At 46.3% G+C, this 13,722-nt stretch overlaps 1 protein-coding gene across 3 annotated transcripts in view; it reads right to left on the bottom strand.

Annotated features, from left to right (window-relative positions):
• HPSE2 (heparanase 2 (inactive)) overlaps positions 1 to 13,722 on the bottom strand; it is a 109,750-nt gene that overhangs the window by 34,504 nt on the left and 61,524 nt on the right. For all 3 annotated transcript variants that reach the window (XM_050305421.1, XM_050305420.1, XM_050305422.1), the window contains 2 exons: positions 1,618 to 1,791; positions 902 to 1,073 (listed from right to left, as the gene is read on the bottom strand). In XM_050305421.1, coding sequence (XP_050161378.1) covers positions 902 to 1,073; positions 1,618 to 1,791 — 346 coding nt within the window. The remainder of the gene's footprint in view (positions 1 to 901; positions 1,074 to 1,617; positions 1,792 to 13,722) is intronic.

Consider the following 13,722-nt stretch of genomic DNA (forward strand, 5'->3'; position numbering starts at 1 on the left):
GATCAACCAGCTTTATGGTCTCTTTGTGCTGCTGCAGCAGAGCTGAGAATCTGGCCCTGGCTCCCTCCCCGCCTCGCTGGGGACTGCATCAGTGTGCTGTTTATTGTTTCTGCCAGATCATTCCTGCAGATGTTAATGAATGCTAGACCCAGCTTTGCTCCCAGCAGAGTCCCTTCCACACCTCCCCCTGCCCAGTCTTCTGCACTGGAGTTTCTGTTTACAGTCCTTCAGGGAATTTCGCCTCTGCTGCATGGTCTTCAAGCCGCACAGTCTCAACTCCTGCTGCCAGCAGGCTCCCACACCTCCCTGATTCCTGTAGCTGTCCAATGTCACCTCCAGGTGTCTGTGTCCCTCACTGTCACCATTCCTTCTCCACCTCTGGCCTTCCCAAACTAGAGACATGCCAATTCTCCTAGGAGGAAGAGGGCTTGGTCAGTGAAGAAAGCTGCTACAGGTCCTTCCTCTGCATGTATGGAGAAAGCACAGGGAGAAGAAGTCACCAAATAGTGACAAATCAATTTGTCCAGGAGGACTCAGAGATAATAACATCCACACTGGTAAGTGGTGCCAGGACCCATCTCCTGATTTGGCAACCCACAGGCATGCAGCAACCTATGCTGTCTTCAGATCCCAGCAAGGTGGGCACCTCAGTCTGCCTATAATTGGGAAACACTGGAAATGCTTGGGAGGGTGTTAAACAGTCCAGCCTAAAATCCCACCAGCTACCTCTGCATAATTTTAGCAGTACAGACAACCATCTCCCCAAGCCTCTGCTACTGTGCTGACTCACCCTGGAGGCTATTGGGCATTGGGAATTCAAAGAGCAAGCCTACCTGTTGCAAAAGAGCTCTGTCTCAGGAGGGATTTCTGATCTCTTTTTCATCAAAGCAACATCACTTACCCTTCCAGGAAAGCGATGACGTTCTTTCTGGGCCTCCCAATGTTTGGCCCATAGAGGTGTGCTCTGGAATAAGTGCGGATAAGCTGCATCAGGCTTCTCAGTTGAGTGTAGTCCTTTCCTAGCTGGCTGCCATTCACTGAGCGACCGATCAGTGTCCGATAGTTATTGGGTTCTGGGAAGATAAAAACAGACAAGCAAGGCTTGTCAGCTCTGCTCTTTCATCTGCACTTCCAGAGAGAGAGATACGCAGCTCAGCCTGTCACACAGCTTGAGGTCTGGACAGGAGGCAGACAACTCTGCAGAGCATCAGAAGGAACCTTTGAGGAGTGGAGTGGATGAGAGCCATTGCTTGCTCTCTTATACCCCTTTTGCTGTGTGCTGGGAGAAGGACCTGTACCTTGGTGTCATACTCCCATCCCTGTAGAGTTGCCCACTTCCCATGGCACTGTGGCCACCATACAAATCCACCCCAGGACCAGCTGAGCCCAGAAGACAGGGCAGAAACATTGTATACGCTTAATACAAGCTAATGGAAATGCCCAGCTAAGGGGCTAACTCACACTAAGGCTGTCTTAGAGATGGTGCTGGAGGCTTTAAATTTGTCTGAAACTACACTGGCAAATTATCCTGGGATCTGCAAATATCCTCTTCCAAAACTGAATTTCTTTCTCCTACAGTGAGCTCTATTCCCGTGGCTCTCCTGTTCCCACACTCACCATTGCCCAGCTCCCAGGAGATGTTGTACTTCTTGCTGGCACTGTACTTCAGGAGGCTGAGGGCATTGGAGCTGTTCCAGGAGTTGTTGGGATTTCGGCGCAGAGCATTCAGTGCAAAGATCAGGTGAAGGCCAGAGCAGTCAGCAAAGTTATAGAGTTTGTCTAGAGACCTGGCTGGGAAGAAACAAAAAACAGTCTGTAATTCAAAGGAAAGCTAATTCCAGGGAGGTTCAAATGATCCTGCTGTCCATCATACCTTGCCTTCTGTGTAGGATGAGCCAGGGTCAAATGCCATCCCCACGACATCTGTAACTGCAGAAATGAACCTGACCTTTGAAACTGGGATAGGATTCCAGGTGTGGGCTCATCTTCTTCCAGCATGAAACTTGGATGCCCTCCATCCCTGTGTCAGAGCTGGGGCCATGTTACCAGAGACAAGTGACTTTATAACATCTCTTTTCATCTGCCGTTGGCAAGGAAAGTTCAGCCTTTCCTGTGCTTATTCTGCCTCGTATCTTTTCCAGAGTAGCCCCCTGCAGTGACTGGGGAGCAGAGGAGGAAATCACCACCCCAGAGCTGCCAGCTCAGGGCCACCTCTCCCATACAACACAACAGCCTGGTTTCTGCTCCCACCGCCCCCAGTACAGTAACCAAGCCCCAGTAATGATCAAGAAAAGCCTCCATTCAACACACACCCAGCTAACCTTTGCCCTGCACACAAAGATGGGAACTTTGTATCACCCCTTGACCTAGGGGAGAGAGGGCGTCCCTGCCTAATGATAGCCTGGACACGCCTTGCTGCCAGAGTGGCCTTCCTGAGGTGCTGGGGTCTTTGTGGGGATTCGTGTCCTACCTGCTGGCCCCAAAGCTCCCAGGCTGGTGTCTCCCTGTACTATGGCCTGGATGAGCAGTGGGGAACTAGCCACCAGCAGTAGGAGAGACCAATGAAAGAGATGACCCACTATTTAGGGTGATGTGACATTAGCACAGGGCCCTCCTGGGAGAGACACAATACTTAATGCCTTTTTTATCTTAAATCTTCCCTAAAAACTGAAAAGCAATCAAATGTCTGATGAAGCTAATGCCAGTATTAGCAAGACACAAACTCACGTGGCAGAGAGAGGAGGTTTGGTTAGAAAGCAATTAGATAACAGTGGTGTTTTCAATCATCCCTGCCTGTTGTACTGCATCCCAGGACACTCGGCGAGCTTCCTGAAGCAGCCTTGGAGATGCAACCACTTAACTGTGAGGAGCCACCAGGGATGGGGAGGTTCCAGGGGGCCAGGGAGGGCAGACCGAGGGTTCCGCTTTCAGAAGAGGGGAAGGAGGCACTGGGGAATTACAGAGTAGGCAAACTGGCTTCAGGTCCCAGAAAAACACTTGGACAAATAATCAAGTTGCTTGTCAGCACTTACAAAATATAAGGAGATGATCAACAGCCACAGGGAAATGCCAAGAACAAATCACACTGAAGCAACCTACTGACAGGAGAGCAGGGCTTGCGGGCAGCAAAGCAGCCATTTATGTCTTATACCTTGATGGGGTTTGAGACTTTGAACACAAAGGATTGCACATGATATTCTCTCCAGAAACTGCGGTAACCCTGATCTGGACAGAACTGCAGTGAGAAATACACACACAACGAGAGCAGCTCTCAGTAATTTGCTGTTAAGAGTGAAGGGGTTAGGTAGCCTTCTCTAGATCATTTCTTTAAAAAGTGGGGTATAAAGGAGCAGAGGATACATCAGACTTGCCACAGCACTAAGGTTACAGCATGCACCACCATGGGGCAAGGGAGGTGAAGGGAATGGAGAGGAGGCTGCTGCATGCTCAGGGAATTGCCCTAACACCGAGGGGATGCTCCAAGATTCCCTGTAGCATGCTGCCCATCTGAGGTGCGAGTAAAATGGTTACAGCCAGGACCTGCTCATTCTGGTTGGGAGAAGCTGCTACAGCCTGCATTTATACTGTTGCCTTTCCTGCTCACGGAAAGCCTCAGTGAATACAGAGCCAGCTCTAAGAGTAAACTCATTTCAAAAGTAAAGTCTTAAGGTGGGTCAAGGAAATAAGCTAACTGAATAGCTAACATTTAATGGAATGCAGAAAAGTTATGGAAAGAATATAGGGAAAATGTGGAAAAGAAATTCCTAATCCTTTTCACAACCTTTTTCTAAATGCTACTGGGTTGTTGAGTGAAAAGTAGCTGAATTAGATTACTCTAATGTATTCATCCCACTGGTTCAGGCACATTAGCTGTTTTTCTGGATACTTAGTGAATTAGAGACAGATACAGTTACTTAATACTCATTTACTCCAGACCTCCAGGCAAAAAGCTGCACTTGAAATGAAACTCCTATAAAGAGGCTAAGATAGACACCCAAATGACAAATGAAGCAAGCAAAAAAAGGTGTTACCTGCAGTTCTTCTGCTAGAAATGAAACCTTTTTCACAGTGCAAAAACAGTTGTACTGCAGGAGGGGATTTGGTTCATATTTAGGAGCCACTGCAGGGGACTGGGAATTGATTTTCCATGCATCCACGAGAGGAAACAAGATGTCTGTTCATCCCAATGCAGGGCCTACCACTGTGAAATTATATTTTCCCCATGACACTTATTTTGTTTCTGTGTGCCTGGACACACAGATGCCACGTGTATTTCATGTTCTGCCACGACTTTCCAAGCTGGAAACCTCAGCAATCAGGGGAGCAGGCTAGGAAAAACACACAGATGTCTGGAATTTGCTCCTGCACATTTCCAGTGGTGTCCCAGAACAGAGTGACCTACAGACTGCAATGAAGCTACAAAAAGCAGAAAAGCACTAATAAACTTATCTTTGCATGAAACCAGATTGTTAATACAGCCACTCTTGGTACCAAGAGTATCAGGTATCAAATCCACTTACCTCCTTTGCTCTTGGCAGCTGTCTTGGGATTGTGTGAACTTGGAAGGAAACCTATCCAGTGACTCTGGAAGAGCCTTGATAACCAGTTAGCACAAGCTACCCAACCATTTGTGGTTAAAGCACACCTGACCCCTCTGAGACCACTGCTTTAAACTGGATGTCTTCAGTGCAGACAGCTGCACTTACATGAGAAGAATACTGTCGTGCAGAGTGCATGACAGCAGTGTGCTCAAGTGGCCAAGGAGGCCAATGGCATCCTGGCTTGGATCAGAAATAGCATGGCCAGCAGGACCAGGGCAGTGATCATCTTCCTGTGCTTGGCACTCAAGAGGCCGCATCTTGAGTACTCTGTTCAGTTTTAGGCCCCACACTGTAAAAAAGACATTGAGATGCTGGAGCATGTCCAGAGAGGGACAACAAAGCTGTTGAAGGGTCTGGAGCAGAAGTCTTATGGGGAGTAGATGAAGGAGCTGGAGGTGTTCAGCCTGAAGAAAAGGGGTCACAGAGAGACCCTATCAACTCTCTACAGCTACCTGAAAGGAGGCTGTAGCAAGGTTGGAATCAGTCTTTTTTCCCAAGTATTAGGACAGGAGGAAAGAGTGTCAAGTTGTGCCAGAGAAGGTTTAGATTGGATATTAGGAAAAATTTATTCACTGAAAGAGTTATCAAGGATTGGAGTAGGCTCCCCAGGGAAGAAGTCAAGTCACTATTCCTGGAGATATTTAAAAGATGTGTAGATGTGGCACTTGCACACATAGTTCAGTGATTGAGTTGGCAGTATTAGGATAATGGTTGGACTTAATGACCTTAGAGGACTTTTTCAACCTATGATTCTGTGGATGGTTAAAGCACAGAAAGAAGCTTATTTAAAAGCTTATTTGAGTGATGTCCAGTCCTCCATACGTACAAACAGGGCCATAAGAAAATGCTATAAATATTTTACTGCCATGACTAGGGATGGCAACATTACTTCTGAGTAATGAGAACATGAAGAATCATAGTATTATTAACAGCTGGCTAAAACTCACTTTGAATTCTGGATAATTGCACTGTTTTTTCTTCATCAAACAAAGAAAATCATACAGGAATTTAACCTTTCTCCAGCTAACAGATCATTAGGCAAGGCTTTCACAAAGTATTTCAATAGAAAAAGCCATTGTTGTACTAGAATGAATCTTAATAGAGCAGAACTAGATTTATAGGATGTTCTCCCTGTCCCTTCTCCCCCTCTGCCCAGCACAGGGATGCACATGCTCAGCACTAACGTGCCACTGAGCTCAGGTAGAAGGAATTTAAAAAAAAAAAATAAAAAAAGTGGAAGGATGCTGAGAGTCAGCTTCTTCCATTTACTAAAGCTCATGTAGTTGGAGCGAGGATAACCAAGTCAAGAAAACTCTATTTCCTCGCAGCCAGCGGCAGCACTTGATAGTTGGTCTCAGTGGGCCAGGTGCCTGTCTCAGACGGTTTGGGACAAACAGCAGCCAGTAGTCAGAGGCTACATAACCCTGACACAAAAAAGAAATCAGAAAATATTTAGTCTTTCTCAACCTTTTGCATCCTTGTTTGCAGAGGTTTGAATGCATCTGGAGAGTAAGTACAGCCCAACAATGCATGGCTGGGCAGCCACCAGTGAAGATTTGCTAGAAAACCCTGCACTCAGCCAAAGCTGTGCACAGAAATTAAAGTTTTTAGCTGCTTGTATTGATCTCATACGTTCTACAGAGCGAGACAAACAATTTCAAAATGCAGAGGGTGTCTGTGAAGCCACAAATGATGGCGGGGTTCAAGGGACAAGTACGTCCTTTGGGATTCTTTCCCATTTCTCTTCGTTTTATACAAGGCTAAATTTTAATGTACTCTGAAAGATGGATGGTACTTAACTCTGTGACATGCCAACACAAAATCTGAGGCACATTAAAATATCTCTGACAGTTTAAAATAATTGGAAAGACTTTCCAGTTGTAGTTACTGAATTAAACATTATACTAGAGACTTTTTAAAGAACACAGTATTGACTGAAGTTTGGTGAGAGGGACAGTTCAAGAATCTCTGGGTTTGAAAATCTTCTACATTTTTTATTATGCTTCAGGAACTTTGCTTTGTCAGAGTTTAGCACAAGGAGTGGAAATTCATGTGCCCATTGAGATGGAGTCAGTGGGCTGAGGGGTGGTGGGGCATGGCACAATGTGCCAGGGGCTTTTATAACTCTGGGAATTCAACCAGGAGGGCAGGAAAGAAGACCCTGTTCTCCCTCTATTCCCACTATTCACCACATTTATCTTGTGTATGTACAGCACATGCAAGCACTGAGGAGGATAAGACAAGAGTCGAGCACAGAGTGAACAACACACAGCACAGTCCCCAAGGTTAACTCCCTCAGGTTAGCTGAGAGAACAGTCAAATGCACAACAGATGAACCCTTCTGTTGACAAAGCAAAGAAATGTAGTTCTAGAAAGAACAATTTCAACTAATCATGGGTATTGCTCAACTCTGCATTCTCCATAAATTCCAAGCAAGGACTGAAGCGTCCCTGCAAACAAATCCTGGTGGCAGCACTGAAGCCAGCAGCGTCCCCTGCCTCTCGAGCATCTCGAAGGAGATAGTGGAGGGTTAGGATTGGGAAAGACCTGGCAAAGAGCAAAGAGAATCCCAAAGAGATTTTTAGAGGGAGGGGGCAGAAGGAGTGGTACAGGCTGTTCAGAGAAGAGATGAGTAAGATGGCTGGTGAGAGCAATGAATGGAAAAAGAGATATTCCCACTTACAGAAGAGCAAGAGGGTACATGGAAAATTTATTTACAAACAAATTGCCACCATTGTCAGCTGAATCCCATTTGCACTGGCTCTCTTACACTGAAAATCCTCATAAAACCACATGTGTGTGGCAAGGACTAAATATTTTCTTAGCAAATAAATATGAATCAGAAGATTTGCAACAGGCAATTAGAGTAATTCCAGACCCATGGGACAGGTCTGCAACACTGGCTTGAATTCTTCCCATGGATTGCATCCTCAGTCACAATAGGGTTTCAGACAAGGAAATCAGAAAACCCTCATCCAAAATCTGCACAGTTAGAGCATCAAAGAATAACCTTCACCATCACTGCAAATTCAGAGGAAAAGTAACATCCCACACTGTCCATATGCACTGTAACATCCAGCTTGAGCCACTGGATCATGGGAAGTTTTTCCTATTCTAGCTGCATGCTAAGCCATTCCATCAAAGTTGCTGCTTAATGAGAATTTTAAAGATTTCAAGGCTACCAAGAAACCCACACAGTTGCTGAAAATCATATTTTAATGATGACCATCCCAGCTGGGAAGCTGTTTGGTTTTAATCCAGTCTTCTGGAGCATTTTGTTATGCAGTAATACCCCACCATGTAAAGACACTGAAGAATTCCCAGGCAAAATTGCTGGCAGGAGGGAAAAATTTGCTTGCCTCAGATAAACGTTTCACCTGAAATGATCCCTTTACCTGGTCAGTCTCCCAGTTCCCTCCAAAAATGATGGAGGTGTGCAGAACTGTCCCTTGCCCTCCTTCACCTACCAGGCTTCCTTATTGCTCCACGGTGGGCGTGTGCTATGCGTGGGAAGCACTTTCCAAGGCAAGGTGCAGCATTGGAGGTCTGCTCTGAGTGACAAGAAGTGCTTTGGCAGAGCCTAATGGTACTATAGAAAAGGGATCTAGTTTAATCCCATCTGAAGAATACCTGAAAGTTGGAGGAACTGGCTTTAATACTGCCAGCCAGTAAAGAAATGCTGTGCACTGTGTGTTAATGAGAACCTGGATTTTATATCCAGCTGGATGACAGATGGGGGATCTGGGGCTATTCCCTTCGGACTATCGAGGGGGCCTTTTTCCAGAGGAATTGTCATCATCCCTGGTCTTTAAGCAGCTGAACATCGACCCTCAATATTCATTCAAGTCTTTAACTAGATTTTTCATTTCACTGCCAACACAGAGGTGATTATGCTGACCACGTGAGCAGGTTTAGTCCTTAACACCGCCGTACAGAAATAGCAGTCTGGGGGCTTGATGTCAATCTCTCGCCAATAAGGAGCTTGGCCAGCAGCCATGGATTGTGGGCTGAGTTCCCAGCTGGCATATAACTTGGAAGACTACCACGAGGTCTGGGTTCAATATCCAATTGCTAAGGAGTCTGGCTGACAGCCTCATTTTGTGGAATGAATCCCAAATTAATATAATTCTTTTGATACCAGACAAGGGGCATGGACTGGTTCCAAATGCTCTAAGGGCTCAGATAAAAGCCATAGGCATTGGGTTCAACGTGTAAATGGTATCGAGGTCGAATAACAGTCAGGATTGGGCTTAATCCTCAGATGGTGAAAAAAAGGAATGAGCCCTGAGCTCTGTCTTCATGCAAAAAAAAGAGAGCTCAAATGAGCAGAATAGCTCTGTTTTCAATCCTCGCATGGTAAAGAGCTCACAGGACAGTAATGGTTTCTAGGAACAAGTGTAAACTGACATGGAGCTTCAGAAGAGATGTGGGATCTGGGTTCAATCTCCAAATGCTGTAAAGCTCAGATAATGTCCAGAGGGGCAATTTCCAAACCCTCTGTTCCAGTCTGGTGTCTAGGAAAGAAACAAGATCATGTTACAGCTAAGAAAGCTGTTTACTCCTGCTGCATAACTTAAGGTGTTTTCCCTTTTGAATTGGGATTAATCCAGCATCTTCTAAAGTTTCAGAGGGAAATGGAGGTGAGTGGGAAGAGGACTACAGGTTTGAGCAGAACAGAGGAATAGAACATGGGAAAATAAGACTGTGAGCACCACCTGCTCTTCCACATCTTGTTGGCCACCCCGATCACTGGGCTTGAGCCACAGAAATTGCTCCAGAGAAAAAGCGGGTACAGCTCATCAGCATCCTCAGTGGTCCACAATGCCTGCATTTCTGGGCATCCTTGGGGCCTCTGCAGGAGGCAGCTCGTCCCACCAAGAGACGGCAACAGCCTGCTTGGCAATTACATCTCACTGACACCGCTTGCACTATGAGTAGAAAATATTCAAATATTATTTTGACCAGGCATTTAAAGCTGGTCTGCTACATAGGGAACTCTTCTTGGATGAGGTTTTATTTTGAAAGCAACATTGATCCTCTGAAAAGCTTCAAATTTGATAGCACTATCTCCCTGCTCTCAAGGAAATTTTTAAGACCCAGTTCCAGTCTTTGTGACTCTCAGCTTTAACTCTAAAGTCCAAATAAGATGGACCACAGTGGAGAGGGCCTGATTGACATGAGTGCTGTTATAATAGGCTGTGGTTTGTCAATCTGACCTGCAGCTAGCCAGACACTTTAGCAGCACCAGCAGACTTGGGGTAAAACCATACAAAACCCCCGCTCAGGGCAGCAACCACCCAATCCTAATGACCAGGGGTACTGGAGACAAGCCCTGTCAGCACCATGTCCTCCATGGGCAGTGGGCACAGCCCAGTGTTTTGCTCTTTACCCTATGCAAAGCTATGATGCTGGGGACAGGCTACCCCACATGCCACAAAGCCGCCTTCCTCCAGGCTTTACCTATGCACGTGGAGGGAGTGAACCTGCCAGGCTTGGGAACATGGCTGCAGACATAACCCAGCTCTCCTGCCAGACCGTTTGCTGACAGAATGACTGTTTTATATGGCTATAAGAGCAGCTATAAGTGCAGCTGTCTGAAAAGCAACAAAATGTATGATGTGTGTTTCTAAATCCAATGACAGCTGGCAGTGCTGCGCTGCAGCTCGTTCCTTCTTTTACAGGATTTAGCTAAAACACTTCTCTGTGATCACCCTGATTTATTAACAAACAGTAATTTCTGGAACAATTTAAAAGCATTTCCAAATAGGTAAGAAGTGGTCAGCTCCTCAAGCACTCAGTGAGTTCCTAAATAGGCAGGCAACTAGAGATGGACAGGGAGGGCTGACTGGAGGACTGAGTGCCCTCTCTGCCCACCTCACAGGGAGGACTGGGCTGTGAATCACATCGAGCCTTTGAGGCAGGGGTACCTATGGCAGCTGCAGAGCATTACCCACGGGTGGGGGAATGGTGATTTATACAGTTTAAAGCTGATTTGAGGTGCAAACATGAGCCATTTCTATGCTGCCACAGAGGAGAGGTGAGTTGGTGCCTCCACAGTGCTGCTCCCTAGCCCAGGAAGCCACATTGAGGGGGACCTCCTCCTGCACCTGAGTCTGACCTCTCAGACATGGGAAACCCTGTGCAGCCCAAACCCCCACAGGTGTGTACAAGATAATGCCATAGCTTGCTGTACAGCCGTATGTGGTAACACATGGCAGAGAAAGAAGACAAGGACAGGTGCCATGCCTGTCCCCACATGTACCTCCTCCTGCCATCTGCAGGGCAGATGACAACTGCTGTCACAGGAATTCCTGTCCCCTGTGTGTCACTTGCTGCTCAGGCAAGCTGCATCCACATCATTCTTTCAAGCCACCCCAGTCTCAAGGCAGAGGTCTTCTTTATAAATACTACTTCTTGACAGCACCCAAAGAACTAACACTGCAGCAAGAGGATGGATGTTTTCAGCACTTTCCTGCAAAAAGTGAGCTGGGCAGCACAGGCTGAGCAGCAACCTGTGCACATGCTGCATGGCTAAACTGGAATGAAAGAAAGATGTGCAGGTACGAAGCATGTTTTTAACATGTTCATTTAATCTCTATTAAGAGCTTAAACCAGGTAAGCTGTGCATCTAGTTCACCTATTCACTTCAGACCCTCCAGCAGCTCCCGTGCTCCATTTTTGCTGCCTAAACTGCTTGCCATGTGGCAGACACGTGGCTTGGTTCAGAAGAGCCTCACGCAGGGATGCAAGCCAGATCCAACCAACAGCATCCCTGGAGCTGCAGAAGGAGCAGTGCCTTGTACCAAGCCCTCTGCCTCCTGCCCCCCGGGTCTCTGGCTGCTTCAGAGCAGAGTGACATTGATCAGTCATGCAAGGAGGCTGAACTACCACATCGGGAACAAATTCAAACTGAGGACTTTAGTGTTGCCAAACCCCAACATTCAAAAATCATGAGTCAAACTCACAAAGATCATGGGACTGGCTCGAGAAATCTGGTTTAACACAATTGTCTTCTGTTTTCGAAAATTTGGGATGCCTTTATAAGCTTTTAAGCTCTTCTACTACCAGAAGAGTTAAAATATGGCTTGTTTTTATTTTTCCTTTTTTGGTAGTTGATGTGCAGCAAAACAACCCTTTAACTTTAAAAGTTGTTTGGGTTGGCCTCTCTTTCCCACGGGCGGGGGCAGCCGGTGGCCCGGGATGGCAGGGGCACGCCTGACATCCCTCAGTGCCGGGCGCTGCAGCAGAGATGCTCTGCCATTAAGCAGGGGTCTGGCCACCTCCTCTTACAATCCCCAGCTCTTGGCAAGCAAACCCTGAATCCACAAAAATCAGGTGCTTCATTTTATGGGACTGAGTCAAAGTTTCCTATCGTGCAAGGAGCCGCAGTCATTGTGCGCTGCTGAAAAACGCCAGTCCCAGCTCCGGCACATCCTCCCCTGCCTGCTGACCCCGTTCTTGCCATCGGCCGTCCCTAGTTGTTCCTACTCAGTGGAGCAGCTGACTTCCCTGGGAGGAAGAGGGAGTGACTAGGGCTCTTCACACACTTTGTGAGCTGGGTATCTGGTATTTTTCAAAACTCTGAGACATTTTAACTGAAAACTGTCTTAAAAAAAAAAAAAAAAAAAAAAAGAAAAAAACCCCCACAACCAAAACCAACAACCAAAAAAACAACACATAAAACCGGAAATGTTTCAATCTGAAATCCTTAATTAAAACCACACTCTTTAGCACATAAAGAAGGAAGTTAAAACAGAAATGTACTTTTGCACATTACAGACAGCATTATAATAAACACAGAGCACTGCCAAGAAAGAGGCATTTTCAAGGCTAAAGTAGATGCCTCCAGCTGCACTCAGATAATGTCAGAGAGCTCATCTGCACTGTTGAGTGTCACTGCATTTGAACACAACAGTGATCGACCAAGTTAGTAGGGTGAGGAAGATTGCAATTACTGGTGCAGACTGTAAACACTGCAGCAAGGACCATGACCCACTGCAGCTTGTGACCTCCACTGACTTCCCATGGACCATAGACCTGGGTCTTAATCTGTAAAATATTTGAAGGAACTGGCCCTGACTCTCTCTTCTCCTCTGGGCTCACAGATATGGCTCAGCTGGCGGGACCCGGTTTGGCAGGATCTGTCTCCAGCTAATCTTTGGAGGAATTTTGTACCAAAGCACACAGGGTGGAGTCTGAACCTGATTCTGGAGGCACAGATGAATGGCTGGAAAAGGCCAGCATCGTTAGCCTTATGTCCAGCACCAGGCAGCCTGGGATGCACATGAGGAGTGCAGGAGTCAAACCCAGTCCCTCAGCAGGACAGAGCAGATAGTTTGCACAGGTACCCACAACCAGCTTAAAATCTGCTGCAAGTACGGAAATCACCCTACCCCCCATGTGAAATTTTGCAGCTATTTAACATCCAGAGTGAAAATGGTCACCTGATTTTGAGTCCAAACTTACCTGTTTTGGCCTTCTAGTGACTGGATCTTGCCATACCCCTGCCTTCTAGGTTTTTATTTCTTGTGGATACTTCAAATTTAAGGTCAACCCTCCTCTAAACACGCTTTCATTAATCACTATTTGCTGCAGGTCTTCAGTATATTCACAGCAGTGCAAGTTGTTCCAAGCTTCCAATCAATTCTGCAGCTCTTGCTGTCCAAGTTTTACCAAGATCTGTCAACAAACTACTGCTATCTGGGACATTTAGGATCTCATGAACCAATTGATGTGCTGTGGGAGGACAGGTCTGCTCAGACTACTGCTCCTCTGCACCAGCCACAGAGCCAGAGCAGCCTTCTCTGCACATAAGTGGCAGGAGAACAAACTGGACTTACTTAAAGCCCTTATACACAGCTACAGCAATTAGCCTCACATGTGCTTCATGGAAAGACATCATTGGAGGGAAATACTGATATGAGATTATGTCACCTGTTTAGAAAACAGAAGAAGGAAATAGGAAGGAGTTTTTTTTGTATGAAGAATGCTCTGGGTTTCAAGGAGAGGGGAGAAACAGACTTTGTGCATGTCCCCAGGGACCAAGAAAGAGAAAAGGAGCACAGAAGACGTCCCACAGAACTCCATTAATCAGAAATAGAACATGGATGACATATTTTTA

Source organism: Myiozetetes cayanensis, unplaced genomic scaffold (genome assembly GCF_022539395.1).
Source record: "Myiozetetes cayanensis isolate MyiCay16 unplaced genomic scaffold, myiCay2020 scf10, whole genome shotgun sequence".
Taxonomy (NCBI): Eukaryota; Metazoa; Chordata; class Aves; order Passeriformes; family Tyrannidae; genus Myiozetetes; species Myiozetetes cayanensis.